Source organism: Sus scrofa, chromosome 15 (assembly GCF_054392235.1).
Source record: "Sus scrofa isolate SSC_HxYL_T2T_F1_AM1 chromosome 15, Sscrofa_HxYL_maternal_Yorkshire_Landrace_v2.0, whole genome shotgun sequence".
NCBI classification, from domain to species: domain Eukaryota; kingdom Metazoa; phylum Chordata; class Mammalia; order Artiodactyla; family Suidae; genus Sus; species Sus scrofa.
Window position 1 is genome coordinate 22,412,219 of NC_139397.1, and position 14,106 is coordinate 22,426,324.

The 14,106-nt window shown below is 35.1% G+C and overlaps 1 protein-coding gene across 8 annotated transcripts in view; it reads right to left on the bottom strand.

The window, feature by feature from the left end:
• The window catches only part of ARHGAP15 (Rho GTPase activating protein 15), a 623,564-nt gene that overhangs the window by 252,166 nt on the left and 357,292 nt on the right, over positions 1 to 14,106 (bottom strand). For all 8 annotated transcript variants that reach the window (XM_084998895.1, XM_021076335.2, XM_084998893.1 and 5 more), the window contains one exon: positions 10,251 to 10,373. In XM_084998895.1, the coding sequence (XP_084855021.1) occupies positions 10,251 to 10,373 (123 nt within the window). The remainder of the gene's footprint in view (positions 1 to 10,250; positions 10,374 to 14,106) is intronic.

Below are 14,106 nucleotides of genomic sequence, written 5' to 3' on the forward strand. Positions count from 1 at the left end.
AATGAAAAGGATAGAAGAGTGCGCCTTTTGTGAATAAGACTCTAGGAAGTGTCTTAATAGTTGCTTTTTATAAGAAAACTCTTTCAACCATATGTTCTGGATCTTTGAGCACAGTTTCTACTTCAAATATTATGTCATTGTCAGGCCATGTGTCTCAATTTTGTGTTTGGAAAATATGGTTGCTTGAAATACCTCTTTCTCTCCCAGGAACGACTCTGTGGCAGGATTGTTGCCTCCCATAGAGAGAAGACAATGAAGAAGGAGGGGTATTCAAAAAAGATCAAGGCAGTCATCACTTCAATCAAATTATTTCCAAATTTCGGGGCTCTGGGGGTCCTGGGCGAGGGGGAGTGAAGGGTGTTTATGACATATAGCTGCCTATTCCCAGAACTCTTTTATGTACTTTTATCTTCAAAAAGAAAGGACATATTAAAGAGAAATATCTAAGGAGGAACAATGCTACATAAAGTTTATGTTTTCAGATCTGTTGCCCCAGAAAATGCTTTGATAAAACACACTTAGAGCAACATAGTCAAATTCAAAGAAAAGTTGGGAGTTACACCTCTCCATTCTGCAATTTGACTAACACTGACAGACCACCAATTATGATTATCCAAATTCTGATATGGTCTGTTGCCTCTTTGCCACAAAGAAAAATAGAATGTGCTGGAATAGCACTTTTGCCACACAGAGTAATTTTTCTGATGACTATTACAGAGGCTAGTCAAATTTCAATGTCACTTAATCAGGAAGGGTAACAAGTCAAAAGAGATATTTTATATTGAACAAAATGTGCCCCCCACCCCACATAAAATGATACAGTTCTTTATGCTGGGAATTTGTAGAATCTTGCTGATTTATAATATACATGAATTTGAGGGGCAGGATTTGTAGACCAAACAGTCAGCCATGCTAAAGAAATAAAAGGGGCACTAATCTTAATCTCAGGATATGTCAAAATGAATTGTTGATATTAATATTTTCTTGGCCGATAGCAGTCCACACATCTGCTGAATGTGGCCCCTGAAGCGGAGGTACTGGCTGGGAGAACTCTGATATGTACCACCTTTAGAGACATTCAATGGACATATAATATAGACTCTCAAATCCCAGTCATACTATGATCACTTCCTTTCTCAAGTACTATGAAAAATGCAATTCATCTCACTATATATGATGCATTTATCCATCCCCTTTCTTCAAATTATCAACTTTCAGGTCAGGAAGAAATTCTTTCTTCTCCCTCAATTATCCACCTCACTACCAAAAGAAATCAGCAGCCAGGACTTTGTGTAAGCAGTAGAATGGCAAAAACTACAAAGGAGAAAATGAAGCACCAGCACTGGCTTTGGACACAGTCCATAGGGTCTACCAAGGCCCTGAAAAGCTAACAAGAATTAAGCTGAAGAATCTTCCACTGCCAGTGAGCTGGGTTTAGGAGTCACGAGGGAACAATGTGGTATGAGAACACCTGCTGGAGAACAGCAGGGTATCAACAATAAATGCTAACCTTTAAAAAGGGGGGATTCTTACAAACACTGACGGGAGCCCAGCATCTCTTTCTTCTCTTCAGGTGGTTGATGGAGGAAAGATTTAGAATGTGATTAGAGGGCTGAGCTGGTCATAGACCACCTCTCCAGAGGGCTGTGGCAGCAGCCTCTTGACACAGGGAGGAAATATCACATTGGTCTGACTGTTGGTCATCTGCAACTTCAGAGAGTGCATAAACTTGGGCTGGTACAATGTCAGGGGTGGAAATGAAGGTTTCCTATCCTTTATACAATCTACACACACACACAATTTGAACTAGAACACAGAGTATGCTTAAAACATGGTTTGGATTCACATTATGAAACAAAACCTATCTCTACCTGTTATTATTTTCTTACTGGTGCTCATGCTCTGCTTCTTATTTTATGGAAACTTGCCAGTCTGCAAACTGGAAGACTTAAAGAAAATATTTTGAACTGGCACCAAGATTGGACTAACCCTGCAGGCTATGCCAAAACTCTGGAAAACCTTTTAATGTCTATGGAATGAATAAAACTGGCATCTACTGCCAGGACAAGAATTAGTATGGGTTTTAGAGGCCATCGGCTAACAACAAAATGCCAATATGCTGGTTTCAAATCAATTGGGTCTTATTCATTTCCTATTCTCAGCATTTAGCATGGTTATTACTAGGCATCCAGTCAGCTTTAGTGCTAAATCCTGATATTAAAAAAGACAAAGATCTTGAGAACTTGGCTCAAAGGGAAAGTAATATAATTTAAAGGAAGAAAAAGAGAATAATAGACAAATTATTATTATTTGCAAATACACAGAATACAGTGGGTTTTACCAGGAAATTATTGGTAAAACCATTTTGTAGATACTAAAAATAAAGAATATATAAGTGATCATCTCAAATAATACATTCTAACTAATCCCGTATAGAAAAGGTCTTGCTCCATAAGAAAATACATTCTTAAACCACAGGGAAACTAATTTATTATTCTGGCTCATTCTTTTTCTCCTTACCTAATTCGCTCCCATTTCTGGACTTCATTTTTCTCTTGTTGCTCCAAAGTTATTTTGCTTTTAATATCTCATAATATCAGGATCATTTCCTCCCTGGATAACAAGCTTTTAAAAGACATGGGCTTAACCTGCTACCCAGGTGCACATTTTTCTCAACATTTGCCATCTTTTGTGGTGACCTGTATTTTATTATTGAACAAAAGCTAGCTATGTGGTACTCTATTACCAACACATTTGCTCCCAAGAGCCTTTAAATAACAGAAACTGCCTGGGAACTATAAATGTAGAGGAACCAGGAAGCTTATAGGCCAAGATAAAGCAGCTTAAGGTTGGCTATTAATTTTGGATAATATTAAATCATGACATAGCTCACACGTAAGGATCACAGTTCAATTATGAACCGTAAAGAAGTTTAAAGAAAAGAAGATTTACAAGATATTTTTAAGCACATTAATGCATATTGTGGAAGTTGTGAGAGTATTTCAAGCCCAAGCAATGATAGACCCATGCCCCAGTATATAAATTCAAATATAATTATTCTCAGGCTAAGACTGATAAAGTGGCAAAGTTGGAGCATATCTCTACTTAAAGGTATATTGCAGTATTGCTCACAGATATTTTTCTTAAATTAGCAATGTGACAGGTAGGTTACTTTGTAATATATTAGTTCTAACAAATTATTTTAAAAACACTTTCCTCTGAACACAATTATTTTGCTATTCATAAATACGACTGTTGAAACTTTAGGGTTTATCAAACTTTTATCTGCAACTTGAATGGCAAATCTTTCTTTACTTCTCAATATAACTGACATATTTTACAAAAGTACTGTTATTTTAAAGATATTATTTTCTCATACGACAAAAATCTTAAACAATTAGTTGTGTCTGTGTGGGTAATTATTAAACATTCCAGCAAGCAGATGACACCATGTAAATGGGTGTGGATAGGTACAAATGAGTTCATGTCTGTTTACGTATAACAAGTACCATGATAAAAAAAAAAAAAAAACCTACCGAAAAAGATAAACATGAGCCAACTGCAAACTATCTTTACATCTTCCTTGAAGTAAGTGAGCTACTGCTGCTTTGACACTTTGACATTTGTTGGATTGATTCTCTAACTTTAAAGGAATACCTGGGAGAATGGTTTCTTAGGGGTATCTTGGTCATGATTTCCTCCATAAACATAGTAAGAAAAAAAAAGAAGAGGGAAAGAAAAAAGATGAAAACAGGCAAGGAAAGACAGAGGGAAAGAACGAAGGAAGGAAGTTGCTAAATGATCAGGCATTAGCATTAATGTTTAATTTTAAGATAAGCTAGGCACTGTGTGAGATTCTTTCCATATATCATTTCGTTTAAACTTTATGATGTAAATTTCATATGGCAGAAAAAGCTGATAACTAAATATTAAGTTATATCACTGGAAAATGGCAAAATCCAGCTTTAAACTTAGTCACATTCTGAAGCTGCTCTACTTTCAAATAAACTTAATTTTCTTAATTATAAAGTGGAATTGAAAATTTTCTCTCATAAAAATTCAGTAATGATTGATTCAGTTTATCAATATTACATAAGGGATACTGTATCCTAAGGAAATATTTGATGTTTGAGGCAGATGTGGTAGTCTCTATAAGCCACTTTAGAGCAAAAACATCATTGACAAGCTCTATCCATGTACACAGAGTTGCAGCTTATCTTTATGGAGCCTCATTCTGTAATAAGAATGGATACTCATGGCCTACCAGGCACTTACATAAAGTCACTAATATGATGGAAACAGAATGAGACATATATATGAAAGAAACCTAGATGAAATTGATGATTCAAAAAAGAAAAGAGAAAATTTTAAAATAAAATATAAAAACAAAAGCCCAAAACAAATTTAAATTTATATCCTTAGACAATTTAGAAAAAATACTGTCTATTTTGTTTTCTCACTTATTCAATTAAATAATATTTATGGGGTGCTATGTACCATCCTCACTATTAGGAATGGGAGTAGCATGGTCAAAAAATTTTTTGCTCTCATAGCATGTGAGAGAGTGAGGTATGCACAAAAAAAGAGAGAAAGACACATATATAATTGAAAATATAATTGCTTACGTAAAAATAAAGGAATATTAAGGTAGGAGAATCAAACTGATCATTCTTTTGGAATATGAGAAAAATCAATCCAGATGATCTCATATTCACATCGTAAAGATCACAAAAGAGAAAACAGAGAGAACTGATGGGAGGAACTTATTAACATAATAATAAAGAGAAAAATTCCAGAGCCAAAGAGTCACAGTTCCTCAAGTTGAATGTCAAGCAGAATAAATTTTAAAAATTCCACCAAGTATATACATTATCTCGATTGCAGAATTTCAAAGACAAAAAAAAAAAAAAAATGATTCTGAAAGAAAAAAAAAATTGAAGAAGCAAGAAAAAGAATTGGAAGCAGCAACTCTATACTCTTGAGGCAATGGGATTTTATGCCCAACTAAACTATTGATCAAGTGTGTGGGCACTCTGAGGATATTTTTAGACAGTCAAGGTCTCATGTTTTCTAAATGAGTTACTAGAGGCTGTTGCATGGTAATAGAAGAAATTAAAGCACGAAAGAAAATGCATGGGATTCAGAAGACAGTGAATACAACTCGGATCAGTGAAAGGAAATCACAGGGTGAAAAAGGAGAAGCCTGGAAAGCAACCAATACAAATGAGAGTGGAGATAGAAGGACTTAAGAAGATATTATGGGGTGAAACCCAGGGAGTCACAGACTAAAGTACATAGACTGTTTAATTGAAGGGATTAAAGCCTTGGAGAAAGTAAAGGTCCAGAAAGTAAGAAAAAATAAAACTCTGGGGGAAAAACATCTGTACAAGAAATTCACAATCCAAATATGCATCAGACTAAAAAGATAGCACAATTACAGCAAATGATGAAGCATGAGCTTTAAAAATAAAGATGTTATAATATGTGTGGCCCAAATGGATCCATGGATAGGCTAATCCAATCTGGCACATTCCATGGTGAAAAATTCCATAGTATTCACTTGGTTAATATAAAATAAATGCAAATGATTGATTTTTTTTTTTAATTTAGATTTAAAATATGAGGAAGGGGAAATAGGAGACGACGGTGGTTGTGAAACCACATAAACTTACTGATAAAACTTTCAAATGTAAAAGAAAGGAGCACCTTTTCCACCAGGATCAAGGGCATTACTCTTTGAGAGTTAAGGGAACATGATATTGTAAGAAGAGAGAAGGAAGTCTAATACTTGGTGCTGCAGTAGGCAACCTCACATAATCATAATCAGATGAATGTTTTTGGTTTTTAACTTTTAGGGTCAATCTATAAATACATCATAATTACAGCAAACAGTGAAATAATATAAATTTTCATGATGTAGAAATAAAGATACAACAGCAAAATCAGAGGAGACAGCAGGGGAAAAGGACACAAATTTCTCATCTTGTCCATGGAGACATTAAGTTTCAATTTTCTATGGTTAATGGAACAATAAATAGAAATTTAAATGTTATGGATGTTTCAGATAAGCCGATGGTAACAGCAAGACCAGCTGTATTTGAATATTTGAAGAGGAAAAGGGCCAGGTAGATGAAGTCCAGTTTAATTAAATTATAATTTTAATTGTAAAAACAAATCTGAGGTGATTTCTAGGCTTGATAAAGATATTGTAACATAAAAGATAAGAAAGAGGAGTTCCTTTGTAGTTCAATGGGTTAAAGATGTGGTATTGTCTCTTCTATGGCTCTGGTTACTACAGTGGTTTGAGTTTGATGGATCCCTGGGGAACCTGCACATGCTGAGGGTGTGGCCAAAAAAATAAGACAAGAAACATATTGACAAAAATCTATACCCCAAAACAACAATAAAATTAGATACTGGAGGCAACTACCAGATGAACTACAAGTAGAAACCATTATAATGTTGCCCTATTAGAAGAAAAAGAGGACTGAGGAAGGAAAACACTGCTTTTCATCATAAACCCCTGAAGCATAGTACTTAATCTTTAAACTAGTTGCTTCCTTTATAATATACTGATTAATAAACAGAAGTAGTACAGCATTGCTCTTAAACTTCTACTAATATCATCCAGTAAGGTTTTGTCCACATGAAGATGAAAGAAACTATTTTCTAAATATACAGTACTTTCTAACTCTTTCACTTTGATATAAGGAAATACTAGTTGCTCCTAAAAAACCAAACAGTTGTTATCTTTTCTAAAAGTTGCATTGCCAAGTGTTTTCTGTTCTTGGATGTCAGTGCTGCTATTTGAAAGATTACATAAGGTCATTTGGCTAATGCTAAAGCGTTATTACCTCGGTTCCAAAAAGCAAGTAGAGGACATGTACAAAGACACCTACCACCCTAAAATGTACCTTCTTCCCTATAATTTACGTATTATACTGATTGGAGTTTTGTTTTCCATGAGAGGCTCAATGTAATAAACTTGTACATTTAAAAAGCTCTTGCCATTCTCTTGGCAAATGTGAAAACACTTGGAGAAATTGAAGGCTTTTCAGAGGCTACCACTGCAATGGTACAATAATTGCAACACCCACCTTAGCTATTATGACTCCTTTCCATTGGGTGATCATTCAGAATTATCTGCTGGTCCCGTTTTGGCATTACAATGTACCCTTCTCATTAGGCACATTAAAGAAATTAGAAAATGCAGCCCCATCAAGAGACTGTTTCCAGATCTAAAATTTAGCCAGTGAAATCACATATTGGCCAGGTCTCCTTGAGTCCACAAAGCAGGTTCTGAAGAAAGGGTTTGTGAGTGAGCTTTGACTGTGTGATACTGGGACAGTTTTCTTTTCACATTAAGTGCTTTGCGAATATTGTTCCACTGGGCATTTAAAGTCAATAAAACACAGCCTTTCTTGCCCCACAGTGGGGGCTCAATAAAGGCCTCTCAATCTGTTAGGAGCAATACATAAAAGAGTAAAGACTTTGAAAAGTGGCTGTGACCTTGCCAGCCCCTTTCCTGGGTATCAGGAGGAATGCCTGTACGACCCAAACTACCACGTAGAGCCTTCCTAAACCTGGGTAACGAAGGCCTTAATTCTAGATATGGAAAATTAGATAGTTTAAAGAAGTTGATATATACTTTTGGGGCAAATGAACTGCAGAACAATTAAAGGCCATTATCCCTTTCTAAATTATTCCTCTCCTTGAAAAAGTTAAGTCATTTGACTTGGAGAAATTAACCATTTAACTGCTAATCATTAATTTGTTTTACACGGTTTTTCATAACCAATAAAAAACAATGATTTTTGTTTTTGCTTTTTCTAAATCTTTGCCTTGGGAAGGCTAAGAAAATGGACTTAAAGTACTAAATTTGACGGACCTATATTTTTTTAAAAAATTTGGTTTAATGCTTTCTACTCAGTTAAAAAAAAAATCTCAGAAAAAGCCTTACAAAAAATTCACAGTTAAAACTGAATCAAGTCCAAGAAGTGACTATATTTGCATAACTTGATCTGTATTTGGAAGCAAATTCCACTGAAGACAACAATGGAAGCTTATCAAATCAGAATTTCACATAGATTTTCCATAGTCCTACTAATGAATACTGACTCATTGGTCAGCTATGGTGAAAATTTAATGGAGCTCTAAGATAGGAAATCTACCATCAGAGTATGTTCAGTGGTTCCATTACATCATTATGAAAACTGCATTAGGCATCCAGTTTCTCTGCTGCTTGCTAAGACCAATTCTAGAGCACTATGGTTATTAAATCCTTAGCATTTTGATTGGGGTCAGATGCTGACACTGAATTAAAACCCTCTTTATTTTGCCACAGTCATGAAAAATGTAGACTTTATGTAAGATTGGGATTGTTAGAGCTGTGAATCTGGGTTTTTTTTTTTTTTTTTTTGGTCTCTTTTCTGGGGGGTCACACCCATGGCATATGGAAGTTCCCAGGCTAGGGGTTGAATTGGAGCTGCAGCTGCTAGCCTACGCCACAGCCACAGGAATGCAGTATCCTAGCTGTGTCTTCGACCTACACCATAGCTCACAGCAACGCCGGATCCTTAACCCACTGAGTGAGGGCAAGGATCGAACCTGAGTCCTCACAGATACTAGTCAGGTTCCTTACCACTGCGCCATGATGGGAATTCCTGTCTAGCTTTATCAGCAGGTGGCATGCTACTGGATCCTTCCAAAGAAAATTATAATCTATGGGATACATTTTACAGTAGAATTAAAGGTACTAATATATTACTATATGAAGTTGGATAAATAAAAGATGAATGCTGTCTGTGGCACTGAAAAGGACACTTCAGAGAGTAAAAATCTGAGATGATAAGACTGATTTAAAGCATTAGCTCTACTCCCAAATGCTTATATTCTAAGAACTTTCCACTCTATTCATGATAGCTACCCTCATGCTTCATAAAACTTCACCTTCCATGATTGATCCAGCATGCTAGATCATTTTTGCAAAACACTCACCTCTTTTAAAATGGACTGAAATTGATACATCAAACAGTTATTGTCAACTATTTAGATAATTCTCATACTAATTAGAGATCTACTCTACCCTGCTCCTGAGAAATAATTGTATATTAAATCATTTTTTTGATATCTATGTGGATCAATCTTTCACCTTTGTTTTCCAAGTTTATTTTAGGACTTTATGTTAGCCCATTTTCAAATTCTTTCTTGTATTTAATTTTTAAAATATATCTATCAGTTTGAAAATTTGAAAACCAGGAAGAATAAGGGAAATGATGCACATCTTCTTCTTAGAAAAATAATGCATTTGGCCTGTGTGATCTATGAGGTGATTTCCAGTTATAGACATCTACATATTCACCCATCCTTTCACCTTTCTGGCACACTATCAGTAATAGCAACAGTAATGAATGATAATAATAGTATTAACAATAGCAGAGGACATTTATTGAGTACTTATGTCCTAGAAACTCTGTGAAATCTTTTAAATGCCTTACCTCATTTATTTCTTTCAACAGTCTTTTCAGTGGTGGTGGGTATAAATGTCCCCATTTAAGAGAAGAGGTATTTGAGGCTCAGAAAAATCATACCTTGTTCAATGTTAATACTAGTGAGTGGTAGAACCAAGAACTGGATTCTGATTACAGTCTCCTGCCAGAGTCTGTTTCTCTATTTTGGTGGCCAGGTTGGTCTAGGATATTTTATTTATTTATTTATTTATTTATTTATTGCTTTTTAGGGCCACACTTGTGGCATATATAAGTTTCCAGTCTAGGGGTTGAATCAGACCTGTAGTTGCTGGCCACAGCCACAGCAATGGAAGATGTTAGAGAGGTCTGTGACCTTCACCACAGCTCATAGCAACACTGGATCCTTAACCCCACTGAGCAAAGCCAGGGATTGAACCTGCATTCTCATGGATACTAGTTGGGTTTGTAACCTGCTGAGCCACAATGGGAACTCCTAGGCTATTTTGTTCTTTACTTTAGATATATTATTTCATTTAGACTGGCTTCTCAATCTTCCAGTTCTCAAATCTATGTTTTCATGACATCCTATGATACAACTTCTATTTTCTCAGGATTTGTTTTCTGGACAACTGCTTTTTCCCTCTGTTATAGAGCAGAAGATTTAAAAAATAACCTAAAAAGAAAAAAAATACCCCAATACTTCTTAAGAGCTGAATAACTATGGACACAGAGGCACAATTATTTACCACTGTTACAGTAAAAGTATAAAATATTCTGTACCTTTAATAAGTCCTTTTTCTTGCAGAGTTTTCAGAGAAGGTCTTCGAGTAATAAACTTCTTTAATCTGCTTTTAACTCGGTTTTTGTCGCTTGTATCAGAAGCACTATGATGAAGTCTGAACACTGAAGATTAAAAAAAAGTCAGAGGCTTTCGGTAAATTTTTCCTTTATGATTATTACTTTATGCAAATATGAGTAGAAAACATTAGTTATTGGACAGCTACCTGAATTAATAGTTTAGGCCCTTCTGTTTAGATAGGGCATAGGGGTAAAAATTTGCCCACATGAAAATATTAGCTCTACTGCAACATGAATGTGTAATGAGAATGTGGTTTGCTCCATATATTCAAAATTTATTTTCACATTCATTCTCTCATATTTACCCTGATAACCTTGAATCTGGATAATTCCATGTAATTATATCTATACACAAAATTGTAGATATGAAAAATTCACCTAAATTGGGGGGAAAAGCTCTTGTTAATTTTAATTAATTATGATTATATATGATTGTTGGAAATTTAGTCATCTCTAAAGGTCCTACTTGCCCTAATATCCTTTTTTTTATAGCTTTTATTTTTATTTTATTGATTTATTGATTTTTGCTTTTTTAGGACCACTCCCATGGCATATGGATATTCTCAGGCTAGGGAGTAGAATCAGAGCTACAGCTGTCAGTTTACACCACAGCCACAACAACATGGGATACCCTATACATTGAGCTAGGCTGGGGATCAAACCCATATTCTTGTGGATACTAGTCAGATTAGTTTCCACTGTGCCACAACCAGAACTCCTACCCCAATAATTCTGCCTATCTTCTTTATTAGGTTAACCCAAAGTAATTTCTTTTTTATAAAGCAGATATTTCCTATTCTTCTTAATGGTGTGAAATTATCTTTAGTTGAAATTCTGTAATACATATTGCCTCAAAGTTTTTCCATGTCTTCATCAGTCCCCCATCCTCAGCTTCCTAGCCTCACTGTTATTTTCAAACTTAGGTGTGTGCCAAATTCATTTCCTAGGCAAATATATTGAAAGTCTACTGATTATCACGGTTCCACGCTAAAGCTTATGAATTTCGTGATGAACATAACACTTAAGGTCCATCCCTTTATTTAGTATGGAGTCTAAATAGATTCAAGATATGTTATTATCAATTACTTTATTAACAGACTTATTAATAATGTTTCTTATTCATAATTCATAAAATGATAGGAGTTTATTATCTCTATGACAAGATACATATCTTAGCTGGGCCCTTGGCAGTTTTAACCCAATATTGATGGGTTAACTCAATAACCCAGTTATTGATGTCATGTGACGATTTGGGGCACTTGAGTAGGTTGCCCTGTGCAGGATAAGGATGTTGAGAAGCCTCTCTGGCCTCTACCCAAGATATACCAGTAGCACCTTCTCCTCAGTTGTGACAATCAAAAATGTTTCCTGGGGGAAAGGAAGGGGAAAAGAGCTTCCTGCTGAGAATCATTCCCTTAAATTGAAGGAAAAGCTGATAGGACCTGCTAAAGTTCCCATTTATTGGTGGTGAAAGGGCTACTCACACATTGACAAGATGTAAAGGGACTGTGAAAATCAAAAAACAAAGTATTATTCTAATATATCTCTCTATAAATAGCAATATATACATATATATAAAACATATCACTTTATATAGCATCTACCTATCTGCTATCTATATATTAAATGAATTGGTTGTAAAAGTACACCACTACCATATGAAGGTGATCAATGGATCTCTTACTTGAAAATGTTGGGAACCATTGTGTAGACCAGAGCTTCCCAACTACTGTACCTGACAGGACGGTTATGCTGGGTGAGCATTATGGATTCCCTTAGTTCTCAGGGTAACAGAGCAGGACCAAGGCAGCCTGAGCCCCTGGGAAGTTGCCATGGGTTATGCACAGTCTTATGTATTTATTCCAATGAGCTACACAAATATCATTTCTTGTGTATTTTAAACTTAAAATGGTTTGAGGAGCACTGCTTTAGACCTGCATTGTCCAATATGGTAGCCACTAGTCACTCACAGCAACAGAATACTTGAAATTCATCTTGTGCCATGGGTTGAAATAATAATGTTTTGGTTTTTGTTAAATAAAATATAGTATTAAATTAACATATAATTAAAATATATTTCCTGTTACTTTTAAAAATATGACTACTAGAAGATCTTAATGATACGAAGATTTTAATGTTTCTCAGATATTTCTCTATAGTGCTGCTAGATGATAAAAATAATGAACACAAAAAAATGAACACTACTGATACATGTCAGTGCTGGAATTAACTGTTGTGGATAAAAATGCATATGACCGATGTAGTAATAATACAGCATGGTATGGAGTATGAATGTAAGAGACTAAGGGATTTTGGAGGTGGAACTGACCTCAGTCATTTTGGAGAAATAGCACATGCCCACAACTGCTTTTATGGGACCATGAATATCGGGCATTAATTGATTCAAAATGGTATGATTGGAAGAGTCTTTTTCAGCATCTTAATATACCATGCTTAAATGCTATCCTATCAACTTTAGTCTGGGACTGGTTATGTATGATGTGATCTGTTCCAACTTATAGCTGTATCAAAGCCCCATGAGTCTGAGTTCTAGTGTTGGAAGCTAAAGGAACACTTAATATCCCTCAAGAAAAAATCTGCCTCAGAGAAATTTTGGTCTCAAGTCTGCTTGTGAAATGATACAGAATAATCAATCTAAATTTTCACAGGTTACCAAAGGTAATGTTTTCTATATCTAGTCTCACCTCAAAATCTTGTCATTTTCCATGACACAGTGTCAAGAAATGCAGGGCCAAAGGAGGTATTTTTCTGTCATTTACTGACTAGTTAAAATGATATGATTAAAAAGTCATTTGCAAATTAAAACACACACAATATAAATGTGAGATTATGAAAATAATTATCGAGTGAGTTATAGGTTTTTGGAACCCGTTAGGTACGCTGGTAATAGTACTCTTAATTAGAGAGGTGTATATGTATATTATATTGCTTTTAATACTACCATCTGGTTCCACGTGTGAGAAATGTATGTAAGGTGCACTAGTTTTTCATGGAAAATGAAAGTATATTTTTAAACACTTTAGCTTGACTCCTTCTCTTACAAAACTGAGAAACTAGCAGAGTCTTGGATATGATTATACTGTTTTTAACATAACCAAACTCTCCAAAGTTGCCTCTAATGATGACTTTCCTGGAGACAGACTAGAGAGTCAGCTTCCATTTCCTGATGCCATAAATAATCGTCCTCAGATGACAAGTCAAATTACAAGGCCTTTGCCATCATTTATTCTGCTCATTTTGTACCAAGGAGAGTTATGCAGAAGTTAAAGTCAATAGATGGCTATAATATATGGCATACTTTCTATTAACCAAATAACTTGAAAGCACTATAAATACAAACTAAAAATGTAAAAAGCGCATGGTTATAAAGCAAAGTCCATCACTGGGCCCCTGTAAACAGCAGTAAAAGTCTTTGAATATTGTGGTTTACAAATCTGATTTTAACAGCCAAACTTATAAAACAGTTTACGCTTTTCTGTTGTCAAGGGAGAAAAACTTGCCAAATTGTTCATTTTAAGTAAATACAACATAACCAATTAAGGAAAGCAAAATTTAAACACATGCCTATGATAATCAGGACATAGTTTGCTTCTGATTTCACTACTGATTTTAACAGAACAGTGTTCCTTCCACTTTCCCACAGCACCCAAATGACCCCACACATACTTTTAGAAACTTGTAATCACACAGTGCAAATAAAAGGACACTTTACTGGAAAATACACAGTGTGGTACAATAATCCATCATTTATGAAAAA